General features: G+C 40.4%; 3 protein-coding genes across 7 annotated transcripts; 1 reads left to right on the top strand and 2 right to left on the bottom strand.

Annotated features, from left to right (window-relative positions):
* Positions 1-5: 5 nt before the first annotated feature.
* On the top strand, positions 6-2,391 carry LOC117627535 (nucleolin 1-like). 4 transcript variants are annotated; one of them, XM_034359673.1, is made up of 3 exons: positions 6-136; positions 502-582; positions 1,191-2,391. In XM_034359673.1, the coding sequence occupies exon 3, from the start codon at positions 1,216-1,218 to the stop codon at positions 2,218-2,220; it is 1,005 nt and encodes a 334-aa protein (XP_034215564.1). In that variant the 5' UTR covers positions 6-136; positions 502-582; positions 1,191-1,215; the 3' UTR covers positions 2,221-2,391. The 4 variants fall into 4 exon arrangements, with proteins under 4 accessions (XP_034215564.1, XP_034215559.1, XP_034215570.1 ...); XM_034359668.1 differs by having other exon boundaries at positions 1,160-2,391; XM_034359679.1 differs by lacking the exon at positions 6-136 and having other exon boundaries at positions 143-582.
* Positions 2,392-2,563: 172 nt separating this feature from the next.
* On the bottom strand, positions 2,564-5,246 carry LOC117627553 (fruit protein pKIWI502-like). Its single transcript, XM_034359689.1, has 5 exons — positions 4,467-5,246; positions 4,268-4,367; positions 4,073-4,168; positions 3,895-3,975; positions 2,564-2,897 (listed from the first exon to the last, which is right to left on the bottom strand). Exons 1-5 carry the CDS (start codon positions 5,021-5,023, stop codon positions 2,835-2,837), a joined length of 897 nt encoding a protein of 298 aa, XP_034215580.1. The 5' UTR covers positions 5,024-5,246; the 3' UTR covers positions 2,564-2,834.
* Positions 5,247-5,595: 349 nt separating this feature from the next.
* Positions 5,596-9,677, bottom strand: LOC117634572 (ATP synthase subunit beta, mitochondrial). Of its 2 annotated transcripts, XM_034368732.1 has the most exons (9): positions 8,929-9,677; positions 8,293-8,368; positions 8,079-8,167; positions 7,829-7,946; positions 7,641-7,744; positions 7,373-7,531; positions 7,053-7,277; positions 6,658-6,969; positions 5,611-6,067 (listed from the first exon to the last, which is right to left on the bottom strand). In XM_034368732.1, the coding sequence occupies exons 1-9, from the start codon at positions 9,412-9,414 to the stop codon at positions 5,954-5,956; spliced, it is 1,683 nt and encodes a 560-aa protein (XP_034224623.1). In that variant the 5' UTR covers positions 9,415-9,677; the 3' UTR covers positions 5,611-5,953. The 2 variants fall into 2 exon arrangements, with proteins under 2 accessions (XP_034224632.1, XP_034224623.1); XM_034368741.1 differs by lacking the exon at positions 7,641-7,744 and having other exon boundaries at positions 5,596-6,067; positions 7,803-7,946; positions 8,929-9,512.
* Positions 9,678-12,102: the final 2,425 nt, after the last annotated feature.

Genomic DNA, 12,102 nt, shown 5'->3' with positions numbered 1-12,102 from the left:
CCCCAACAGCCAACGCGTAGACGTTTCTGGAAAGCCGAAAGTCAAGCCCTAGCTCTCTTCCAAGGCCACGAATTACATCCTTAGATCTCTGTCTCTCTGTCTCTCTGTCTCTCTCTCTCTCTCTCTCATCTTGCAGGTAAGTTTCTTCTGCTAATCCTATGACCTCGTTCCAGTCACCAATTCATTGACAGTTTAGGGGTTTATAATTCTGTATTTTAGTGATAAGATCTGTTGTAAAATTTGGGGTTTTTGATATCGTTAATCTGATCGTCTAATTAATTAAAATTACGGGATTATATGTATGTTCATTCTGGGGTTTGACTCGGTTACTGAGAAAAAGAACTATAGTTGCCGAAAGTAAATTTCAATTCATCGTGATGCAAAAAAAGAAAATATATTTAGTGAAAAATGGATCTTCAGCTATATTCTGTCACTGTTTGAAAATTTAAAGATTAAAGAATGGGTTTTTTATTACAAAAAAATTACGTCATTACCTTGCAGGCAGTTTGGAAGTAGACTTGCAGCTTTGGGCTGTTGAGGCTGGACTTTGGTCTTTTGAGCTGTGGATTTTCTCCGGATAAGGTAAGAAAGCCGAATTGAATTTCTGAACTACTGTTCCATTTACTTTCTATGTGAGAAGTATCATTCTTTACGTGTGTATTATTCTTGGTGGAATGGATTTGCATTATTTCGTTTTGATTGTAAACTTGTGTCAGTGCCATAACCTTTCAGTTGGTAACAATTGTTATTGTTAGGTATTTTGGTGGATACTGATTTGTAGATTAACCTAGGATAGGAATGATTCATAGTGGGTAATATACCAGGTTTTCTGGAGTAATTAGTCACTGTTCATATGTTGGTTGGGTCTTTGTTATTCTGAATTTCTGTATGGCTTAAAAATGATGAATGTTAAGATGTGAGGAAGAAGGAGGGCATCTATGACTGAAGTGTGATGCCTGGTATTTTATAGGGAAAGAGAACATTATTATTAAGTTTCTTTTCTGTTAGCTCATTTTGAATGACATTGAGTATCAAGCAATCACTCATTGACTTGGCATTAGTATTCATCTTCGTATATGGGATTCTAAAACAAGTTTGTGATTGTTATTGAACATGCTCTATGGTTAAGGAACTAACATTTTTTTTTCTCTTCTGTGAGATGTACTTCCGGTCATCATACAAACATGCAGATATTGTGCTGGTTTTTATATCTAAATGGATACCAGGAGGTTCATGCAACTGGTTGAGGAGAAGAAGAAAAGAGCTTTGGAGAAGAAAGAAGCCCCTTTGAAATGGGAGCAGAAACTAGAAGCTGCTGCCAAGGCAAAAGCTGATGCTGAAGCCAAAGAGAGGAAGCTGAAATCTTCAAAGCATAAGAGAAGATCTGTGTCAGTTTCTGATAATGATAGTGACACTGACATCAGTGATGGTAGAAGAAAGTCAAGTAAAAGAACTCACAAGAAGCACAAGAAGCACGCTCACTCTGATACAAGTGACAGTGAGAAGAGGAAGGAGAAGAAATCCAAGAGAAAGCCAAAGAGACATTCTTCAAGCTCAAGTGATGAAGGCAGTGATGAATATGAGAGTGATTACGAAGGAAATAGGAAGAGGAAGAAGCGAAACCACAAAAGGCACAGACATCATGATTCTAGATCAGACTCCGGTGCTTCCAATTCTTCCAGTGATGATGATATTGAGACAGTCAAGAGAAGTCATTCGAAGCACCATAGGCGCCATCAGAGGTCAGATTCAGATTCTTCTGGTTCTTACAGTGATGAGGATGAGAGAAGAATCCGAAGGTGTCATTCTAAGCACCACAAACGCCACCGACAGTTGAGATCCCTTTCTCCTGATTCTTTAAGTTATGAGGATGGTGATGTTAGAAGGAAAAGGCACGCAAAACACCATAAACGTCATAGGCGATCAAGATCACATAGTGTTGATTCTAGGTCAGCAGACTCTGATTCCCACTTACACAACAGGAGGAGCAGATCTTTAGGAAAGTCATCAGATGACAACCATGACGAAGCAGGTAAACAGTTGAGGCACAAGAGAAGTGGCCACCATTGCCATCATCTCCACAAACATCGTCACCATCACTTAGATGAGGACAGAGATCCTGAGCCCAATGGAAAGCACATAGAAGATGCTAAAGGAAATGCAACTGATAACAACTACAACGATGCCCACGAGGATAAAATTTGTAGGCTTATCTTTTAAAATGCGGGTTAGCACTTCACTATATTGGTCTTGTTTACTTTGCTTCAATTCTTGATTGCAGAAAACTAAATTGTGTAAGGTTGCCCGAATTTGTATCCTAACTTGTCACTTGAATTGAGATGCCTGTTCTTTCTTAACATATTTCAATAACGAGTTGGATTTTATTTGAAATTGTCGCAGTGGAACTCTTTTTCCTCCAAAAGGAAATTTAGATCTTATTAAATGTTCTAGAAGTGTAACTACACCAAAGAAAACTTGTAGATTGACGTCTAGACGCGTATCTAAATCGTCTATGTGACGTTACAGCCTTTAATATCAGTTCACCGGACTTTCTGATATCGATAAAAAAATTGGCTAATATCATTTAAAAGTTCAGAATAAGTTGACTTCCAAGTTCCTTCCATGTCGAAGCTAAAATTTTATAATTCTATCTTCTGGGAGCGATAATTAACAATTTTGACATACAAACTACGAAGATGCTTGCAAGTCAGAATCCCAAAATTGTATTTATTTTCTTTTTCCAAGCTTAGGATAATCTATCCTCAGCAGTGGGGAACAAATCAATACACTGTCCCTCAGTACTAATGATACAACAATCGATTTTGATGGTTTAGTCAGAAATTCTTCAGTATTTTTTCACTGGGGACTCCATCTGCTATAAGAATTGAGGTAACCTCCTGCAATGAGAAAACATTTCAAATTGTAACGTCTGCTTTGAAACTTGATCGTGATAGAGATCAAAGTGACAATGCTGAAGCTAACACCAGAATTAAGTCTATAGCAGCACATGGAGAGTGGCTTAGCTTGCACTACTTGCTGCATTGACAGACATGAGAACTAAATGAGGCATCAACTATTTTAAACAAAAGACACCTCACTCACTAGAGTTGGTCATCGCCCAAATTCCTTTTATCTACATTTCTCTTTACATGTATCACGTAGTTCTATTTTTCTGACTAACAATGATTGTGTAAGCCACTAAAGTAAGCAAATTCAGTTGGTTGACTGCTAAGGGTAGATCTGGTTTATATGAACAATCATGACTATATCAACCAATGCCAAAAGACAAACATCATATCTGTAACGAAAGCAAAAGACAGATACCTTGGCGCAAGTTACTATGCAGATGCCAACGAAATGTGATAAAGTTTAAATGATAGCAGCAAGCCGTGTGAAATAAAGATATCATGGGAAACCACAAAAACTAGGACCATGATCATAAAACTTTAATTTCAAAATCAACAGATTCGTCTATTTACCGATCCTTCTAAACATATAAGATAAGGAACAAGATATAGCTTGAGGACAAACTGATCTTTGTACTTTTGTTTAACCAAATAAGTGGTAATGCAATAAATTATTTACACCTAAGTTGTGGGACAAACTAGTAAACAAGACAATGGTAGCACATTGTCTGGCGCAGATCAGGACTGAGACTAGCTCCTTGTAAGATTTCAAAATTATATAGGTCACAGAACAATATCTATCTTTACGTCCATGTATGAGTGTGAACATGACAAACACAAGACATTCAGTCGATTGTAACTTTTTTTTTATTACCAATGTAGCGGCCACAAGATCAAATATGAACCCAGAGGATGCTCAGAAAGATTCAAACAAACATGGAGACGCAAACCAAAAAATTTACAAATGCGAAATAGAACATTAAGGTACCTCAGTCATCTGCTTCTGCCCACATAAAACAGCAGCTGTAGAAAGAGGGTTATAAATTTGCTTGGCTCTGGAAAAAGCAGCCTGAAAATGTAACCATAGAAAGCATTATTTGGGCAGTTCAAAGTGAGACGACTCAAAATAAGCTTACAACCCACTCAAGCGCATGAGCACAGGTTACCTGCACATAACCACTTTGTCCCGTCCAACCATCATGCGGCTGTGATAATACTGGCACAATCTCAACACCTGAAGATTCCCAGTCCTTAAATCTATCCTATAAGATTTGGGAGGAACAAGAACCACAATCACGCAAAAGTCATAAATTGAAATTGAGCATATGAAAACAAATAAATAGAATTTCATGTCTAGAAACCTGATAAGCCATTCTGTCGAGGTTTCTAGCCCCATAGAAGAGCTTGACGTCTGATCTTGTATCGGCGCTAAACCCCGATTCAATCAGAGAACGGATTGGACTGCACATATTCAAGGGCTGTGGCATGTCAAATCGCTTGTAAATAAGCAAATAAATCCACCTAATGCTCTAAAATCAAATAATGTTTTTTTCTGCTGACCTTATTCCAGATCCCGTGGCGAATATTAGAACCGTTGGGTATTTCTCGGGCGGGTCGATCCGATCAATCTCGAAGCCTTTCCCCATAGCCTGGCTTAGCTCCACGACATCCCCTCTCTTGAGCGTGCACAGAAGCTCCGCTGTGGACCCCGCCACGCTCTTCACCAAGAACTCGAACACGCCCTTTGTCGCCGCCAACGAAGGCGGCGACGCGATGGCCAGAAACGAGGGTTTGGACTCGTCCGGGACGCGAAGCTGGAGATACTGGCCAGCGCGCGTGTGGGACGAAGCGAGGTCGGGCGCGTCGGACAAGTCGATGCGGACGTGGAAGAGCGACTCGGCGGCTGGTTCAATCTCGGAGAGTGGGGCTTGGGTCCAGAGCGCGGTGTCCTGGCGTACTGCGGCGGCGACACTGGCGAAGCGGTGGCGGCGTAGTTTTAGTTTTAGGTGGTTGGCGTTCAGGCGGCGTAAGATAGACATGGGAGGGAGGGGTGAGCTAAGGTGCGCATGGGAGTGGAGGAGGGGCACCGAAGCGGGTTGGAAGATTGTAAATGACATGGCTGTTAGGTTTAGGTTGGGAGGATTTTATGTTTGTGTCGGGGGGCTACGGTGGGAAAAGGCCGGCGCCAAAGCAGGTGATGACACAACAAACAGTCGAGAATCTCAAAGGTCAAGTGACGAACCCGTGGTTGGATCGGGTTGAGGTTAGACTTGGATAGTCGCGTATCCACGTGGCATTGGTTTTGGGAGATCCTGGGCTTATGGAGGATAACTGATAAAGCAATTGGTTGTGACGTGGACACTGGACTAGACTATTTGATTTCAATTAAAATGGACGAGTCATGAGCAGAGGATGCAGGGGATCCGGATCCATGATCTAGACCACCAAACGATCCAAGCCAAACTATCAAACGAACGAGGCCATCAATTGTTGGGTGTGTGGATGAAGACATTCAAGTTAAAAGACCGTTTAGCTGGGTTTGAGTCCACACAACCAAGAAATTGAACAAGGCTAGGTCGGCAATGAATAACATAATCGAAGTCGAAATTATTTGCATATCGCAGCTAACCTAATCAGCCACTCGACAACTCCACGCAGTAAAACAAAACAAGGTATTATGCATATGAGGTACACAAGAAGCAAATTGGATAACAGCTAGGCATAGCCTGCAACTCTCAAGTAATTCACATGAACAAGGGTTTAACATCAATCGCATCCAATTTTTCTAAATAGAAAAGGAAAAAAAAAATGTACACGTCCTCTTTTTCTTTTTCCCCTTATTGAACAACAAGAAAAAAGGGGTTAGGCCCATTGGCTCCATTTCTCTCACACCCGGGAATATGCTTAAATCTGAAATGGAAAATGCTCATACACTTTGTTTCTCAAAAATGAAAATCCTGTCCGCTAGCAATGCCAGCTGCATCTAAATTATTTGGGTTTTTCGCAATTATCAAGATAAAAGGAACAGGTGAGATGGGGGAAGAAGATTAGGCAGCAGACTCCTTGGCAATCTTCTCAGCCTTAGCAATGACCTCCTCGATACCTCCAACCATGTAGAACGATTGTTCTGAAAGGTCATCGTACTTTCCATCCAACACTCCCTGTCAAAATAAAATAACAAAAACATAGCATGAATCACGCTCACTAGTCCTTATATCATCAAGTCAAAAACCGCCAAATTTAAACATTGGTACTATTCATGCATGCAGAAAATAGATGGGTGTAACTTAAGGGGGTGACTCGGTGGTAAGTAACATTGTTAACTCATGGCCTTTATTCTTGTGGAGAAAGAGAGAAATAAACTGAGATAGCATCAAGCATAGTATTAAATTATTAACAGATACCGAAAGGTCAACCAAAAACAAAAGTTGTCCTTATCCTGAATAAAATGATTATCAAAAGATAACAGAGATTAGAACAGACTTTGATGGACATAAAAAACCCCATCCTCTATCATCCTGAATTTGGCAAACCTTAATTCTCCTGTTAATACTTTAATGACTCCATCATTTCAAAACATACATAATTAATTGTTATCGTAAAATATCATGGAAAACAAGAACTATATAATTAATAGTTTCTCCAAGAGAGGAATTCCACCAGTAATTGGGAAAATAATAAACAAAACTTCAATATCAGAAATGAGGAAACATGCAGACAGAACAGAGAGGGAGAGAGGAGGAAGGGATACCTGGAAGCTGGTAATGCTTTCTTTCAACTCCACGTATTTTCCAGGGGCACCAGTGAAAACCTCTGCAACATGGAACGGCTGGCTCAAGAAACGTTGAATTTTACGGGCACGGGCGACTGTCAACTTATCGTCTTCACTAAGCTCATCCATCCCCAAAATAGCAATAATATCTTGCAAATTCTTGTAATCTTGAAGAACCTTCTGGACACCACGAGCAGTGTTGTAGTGTTCCTCACCCAAAATATGAGGGGAGAGCATACGAGATGTGGAATCAAGGGGATCGACGGCAGGATAGATACCAAGCTCAGAGATCTGTTCATTTCAAAATGTCAACAAGGTTACTGAAAATATGGCATGGCAAGATAAACTGCAATTAATCCATGTAGATGTCAGACCTGTCGTGACAGCACAGTGGTGGCATCCAAATGAGCAAAGGTGGTGGCAGGAGCTGGATCTGTCAAGTCATCAGCAGGCACATAAATAGCTTGGACAGAAGTGATGGAACCCTTCTTGGTGGTAGTAATACGCTCTTGAAGACCTCCAAGATCAGTAGCTAAAGTAGGTTGGTATCCGACAGCAGATGGGATACGACCAAGCAAAGCAGACACCTCAGAGTTTGCCTGCAGGATGGGCCAGAAACAAACATAGCGTCACTAACAATATTCAATGTCTGAAGACATACAATCTTCAATAGTTCCTCAGCAACCACGCTTACTTGGGTAAAGCGGAAAATGTTGTCAATAAAGAGAAGCACATCTTGCCCTTCAGCATCACGGAAGTGTTCAGCCACAGTCAACCCAGTCAAACCAACACGAGCACGAGCACCAGGGGGCTCATTCATTTGACCGTACACTAGAGCACATTTGCTGTCAGCCTGATGAAAAAGAAAAGGAAGAAGAGTAAGTAAGCAATAACTTTCCAGAAAACACAGACAGTGATGAATGCGTAGAGAGAGGGTGGCAAGTGAAATGCAGTGTCTTTACCTGCTTTTCACCTAGCTTAATGACACCACTCTCAATCATTTCCCTGTACAAGTCATTACCCTCACGAGTACGTTCTCCAACACCGGCAAACACAGAGAAACCACCTGATCAATGAAAATAGATGTAAACAAACAATAACACGGACAAAACCAGCGTACTAACATGTATATATTTCGAAAAACTCTGACCATGAGCCTTTGCAACATTGTTGATAAGTTCCATAATAAGCACAGTTTTTCCTACACCAGCACCACCAAACAACCCAATCTTTCCTCCTCTTTGGTAGGGAGCAAGAAGATCTACAACCTGTATATGAAGCCAGTAATTTAGTAAACTGAATCTAGAGCACATAACATATACTTTAAAGGAAGGGAATACAGCAATTAGAGGATCAAATGCTATTACAAGTAAAGATAGTAGAGGTTAAAACCAATATACCTTGATTCCGGTAACAAGGATCTGCTGTTCAGTTGCTTGCTCAACAAAGGCAGGAGCTTCTCTATGGATGGGCAGAAAGTGATCGGTTTCTGTTGGAGTATTCACAAAGAAATTGTCAGAAACTTGCGTGGCATGTATTTGACATGTTGCAGTAAAATATTCACACAACTACTTAACCAAGTGATTTGTTTTTAAAGGTTTCTAAATTTCGTACTCATATCGCCTCTCTCATCAATGGGCTCTCCGATGACATTCATGATTCGACCAAGGGTAGCCCTACCAACAGGCACCTAAAAAGGCAAATAAATACCAAAATATAAGTCAGAATTCAAGGAAAAACAAATTTGAAAACTGAAACTAAATTCAAAAAAATAAACACATCAATTATAACAAAAAGAGTGCTGAATGATCAAGATTATAGATGAAAAATGGAAATGCCAAAGAAAATATCACAATTTGACCACATAAGATCCGAAGAAAATTAGCCAATGAAGACATGTTTAAATTTGATAGCTAACGGTCAATATATTACTTGAACCCTAAAAAGGACCTAAAATATTAAACCTTTGAACAGCAGAAGCCAGAAATGTAAATCACTCGGCAACGATTCTACTAAGAGAAAATGTACCGGAGAGAAAAACAATAATAACTTCCAGATCTGAAAACCCCAGCACCAATTCAGAAATCAATCAAAACGCAGAACATTCCCATCCATAAAAGCATCAAAGTCAGCAGTTTACCATCAAGCATAATGAAACCCTAACATTTCTCATCAAATCTAGTGACAATCATGGCCTAGGAGGTAAAATCAGTAAGCGCGGACCGGGAAACAATCGTATATATAGCTTACAGTGATGGGAGAACCAGTGTTGAGCACGCGCTGTCCTCTGACAAGCCCTTCAGTACCATCCATAGCAATGGTCCTGACCATGTTCTCGCCCAAGTGCTGAGCCACCTCAAGCACCAATCGGATCGAGTTGTCCAGCACTTCAAGTGCAGTCAAGATCGGGGGCAAGCCCTCCTCGAACCTCACATCGACAACGGCTCCGATCACCTGGCACACCTTCCCGATCGCGCCCTTCCCGGTGAATTCGTCGGTAATTTTTCCCTTCCCGGCGTCCTTACTTTTAGGGGATGATGACGCCGTCGTTGTCTCGGCAGCCGCGGCGGTGGCGTACTGGGCCACGCGGTTGAGGATGTAGCCATAAGGAGAAGCGCATCGAGACGATGGCGATGGGGATGCGATTCTAGGGTTAGGGCTTGAGATCGGAGATTTAGAAGGTGCTCGGCGTACGGAGGACCGGGCGAGAGAAGATAAGAGCCTTCGCGAAGCCATTTTGCTAGGGCTTCAGGTAGACAATGAGAGAGTAAAGAAGAGACTAGGGTTTGTGAAGCCAGGTGCAAATGCTATATGTACAGCTACTGAGCCCCAAAATGGGAATATTTTATTTACATTTTTTCCCTTTTTATCATTTTTTCTATTTTCCTATGATTCCATTTTTCATTTTGACCTTTTCGGCATCTCCGTGAGGATGGGTGGTGGAGGTTATAAGGTCGTTGCCAAACACTCCCTATGTTTCACTTTATTCTCTTTGTTTTTATTTTATTTTATTTATTTCCTGATAACGCTCTTTAATTTGATTTGATGTCGTGAAATGTATGGTGTATGCCAGTAAAACGCTCCGTCTCCCGCATCGGCGCTATCATGTTCAGGTCGTTTTGCGTTTGGTCTAATAATTACACATTTTACTATTTGCAACTTAATCGCAGACCCCCTCGCCTCGTGTGCTCATTCCACACTTCCAACAAACTAGGTAACAAACTACAAGAAAGTCAAAATGTTTTTAGACACCATTGTTGATTCAAGTTTGATAGTATTACTGATTAAAATGCGAAAATAAAAAATATATATTGTTACCAAACTAAGGGGTGTATTCAATTGAGATTTTAAAAGATTTTAACGAAGTTTAAAAGTGTATTTAATCACGATTTTATAGAAATCTATACCATTTTTGGTGTATTCAATTCAGACTTTTTAAACTCCATTCAAATTTAGATGTATTCAATCACAATTTTAAAAGACTTTATAAAAGTTCGAGTGTATTCAAAACCTTATAAATTTTTTTTAAAGGAAATACAAAAATTGGTGGATTTCGTTTGATTCTATACTATTTTAGGCCATAATAATGCTACTCTTACAATATTTTCATACCACCTTATGTGGCAGTTGAGATGAACATCCGTATCAATTAAAATGATTTGTGGTTTTGTTCACCCATTTTGTGTTTGTTCCTGTGATGGAAGGGTAAAATTTCTCATTGCCTTGAAAACCATTGACTGGTCAACAAGTTAACTTTCTTTAGTGTGCGAGCGTGCCACTGCTAGCAATAAAAATCCTAGCTGACTTCTTGAAAATAGATAACTTGCTCCCCAAGTTACTGATTTCTAAACAAACGATTGTGAATTTGGGTGAGAAATATCTCCCAAGTAAGTGCTTTTCCTGCCTCAGACTGGTGAAGACTTCATAATTTTTCACAGTACAATGTTGGTAGTTCTTGCCAGAATAGATAGTGAAAAAATGGATTGTTTTCAGGCGAAACTGACTTTTACAAAACTCTACAGTAAAAAACCAACTCCAGAAAGACAAAATGAAGGCTAGACTTCCATTTCTGTCTAGACAGAAGCTTCTGATTCAGGCTAGATTGGGTATGCATGTGCTGGACTAAACTGTCAGCAACTTCAACCGTCGAGTTTCAACTATAAATCGGTACCAACGTTTGAGTTTGGCAGAGCTTCAATCAATTTCAAGTCCTGGAAGGCTCTTTGAATAGGCAAAATTGGAATCCTCTTCAGTCTGGAAAGGGCAGAAGTGGCTGGACTTAATGATTACTGAGCTGGAACTGCACTGCAGTACCTGTTCTGCTTGATCAAGGCTCTCCATAAATTTGTTGAGGTTTTCATATTTATAAAAACTCGGACTCTGCTTGATTTGGCTTGTGCTGAACCAAATTTGTAACGAGATAAATCTCGCTTTGAATGACTATTTCTCTGAAACTGAACTGAAGTTAGAGATTCTGGATTATAGCTAACTTCTTTCTTGTGGCTCAATGAGCTTTAGGTTGCTTCAGTGTGTTTGAAGGTTCTCAGAGATCAAGTGATCATTTTGAGTTTTTGTCTTTTGACGTTTTTGGTTGTTTGATTGATTCTGTGTGTGCTCTGTTCACCTTCTCTTACATTTATAAGAAATGTTTTGGAACGGGGCTTATTACTTTTAATAATGTATGCAAAATTTCTTAAAAGATCTTTCATTTTAAAATGTAAAGATTGTGGGGGTCTTTTTCTTCCGGCAGCTGCAAATGGGCTGGGCTGCCAGAAGAGGGAAATCACTGAAATTGCCCCCTGTGCTGGAGTTCGAAGATTAAGCCCCAAAAGCACTTCGAAAGGGCAGTAAAGCCTTAGGAAGTGTTCTGGTTATCTTCACCAACGAAAATGATGGCTGCTTATAGGTAATTTATGCTTGCTTACAGATAAAGTTTTAGCTTAGCATGAGGAGATTGTGGCATGGGAGCAAGGTCAGCATGAGTTGAGCACCAAAGAGGAGAATAAGGCTTCCTAGGGAGAAATGGGAGTGTTTAAGATGAGGGAGACAAGGTTTGCAGGATGATCTTGGCTAAAAGGGGTAAAGGAAGGGCATTACTTCTTCCGGCAGCTTGACAGACTCTGAAAATAGTCTGTTAACAGAGAAGAACGAAGAAGAAGAGTGAATAGGGCTACTGGATTTTTGCTAGTAAGAGAGGAAGCTTGCTCTCTCAGCCTGGGTTGGTTTTTGCTAGGTGGAGGGGACCTCCTTTTATAGCTGCGGGAAACCCTCATTCCCCAAGAAACCCTAATGGTCTCTTCCCCATCTTAGCAAGGTTTTCCTTCCCTTTTCCTTTCCTCTCTTGACTTTTCCTGTTTTAGTGAGATTTTTCTCTATCTATTTGCACAAAATCAGGGATTTTGGAGCTCAAGGCCTCCTTTCCTG

This window comes from Prunus dulcis, chromosome 1, assembly GCF_902201215.1.
Source record: "Prunus dulcis chromosome 1, ALMONDv2, whole genome shotgun sequence".
NCBI classification, from domain to species: domain Eukaryota; kingdom Viridiplantae; phylum Streptophyta; class Magnoliopsida; order Rosales; family Rosaceae; genus Prunus; species Prunus dulcis.
The sequence above is the reverse complement of the archived record's forward strand: the minus strand, read 5'-3'. Positions and strand labels throughout refer to the sequence as shown.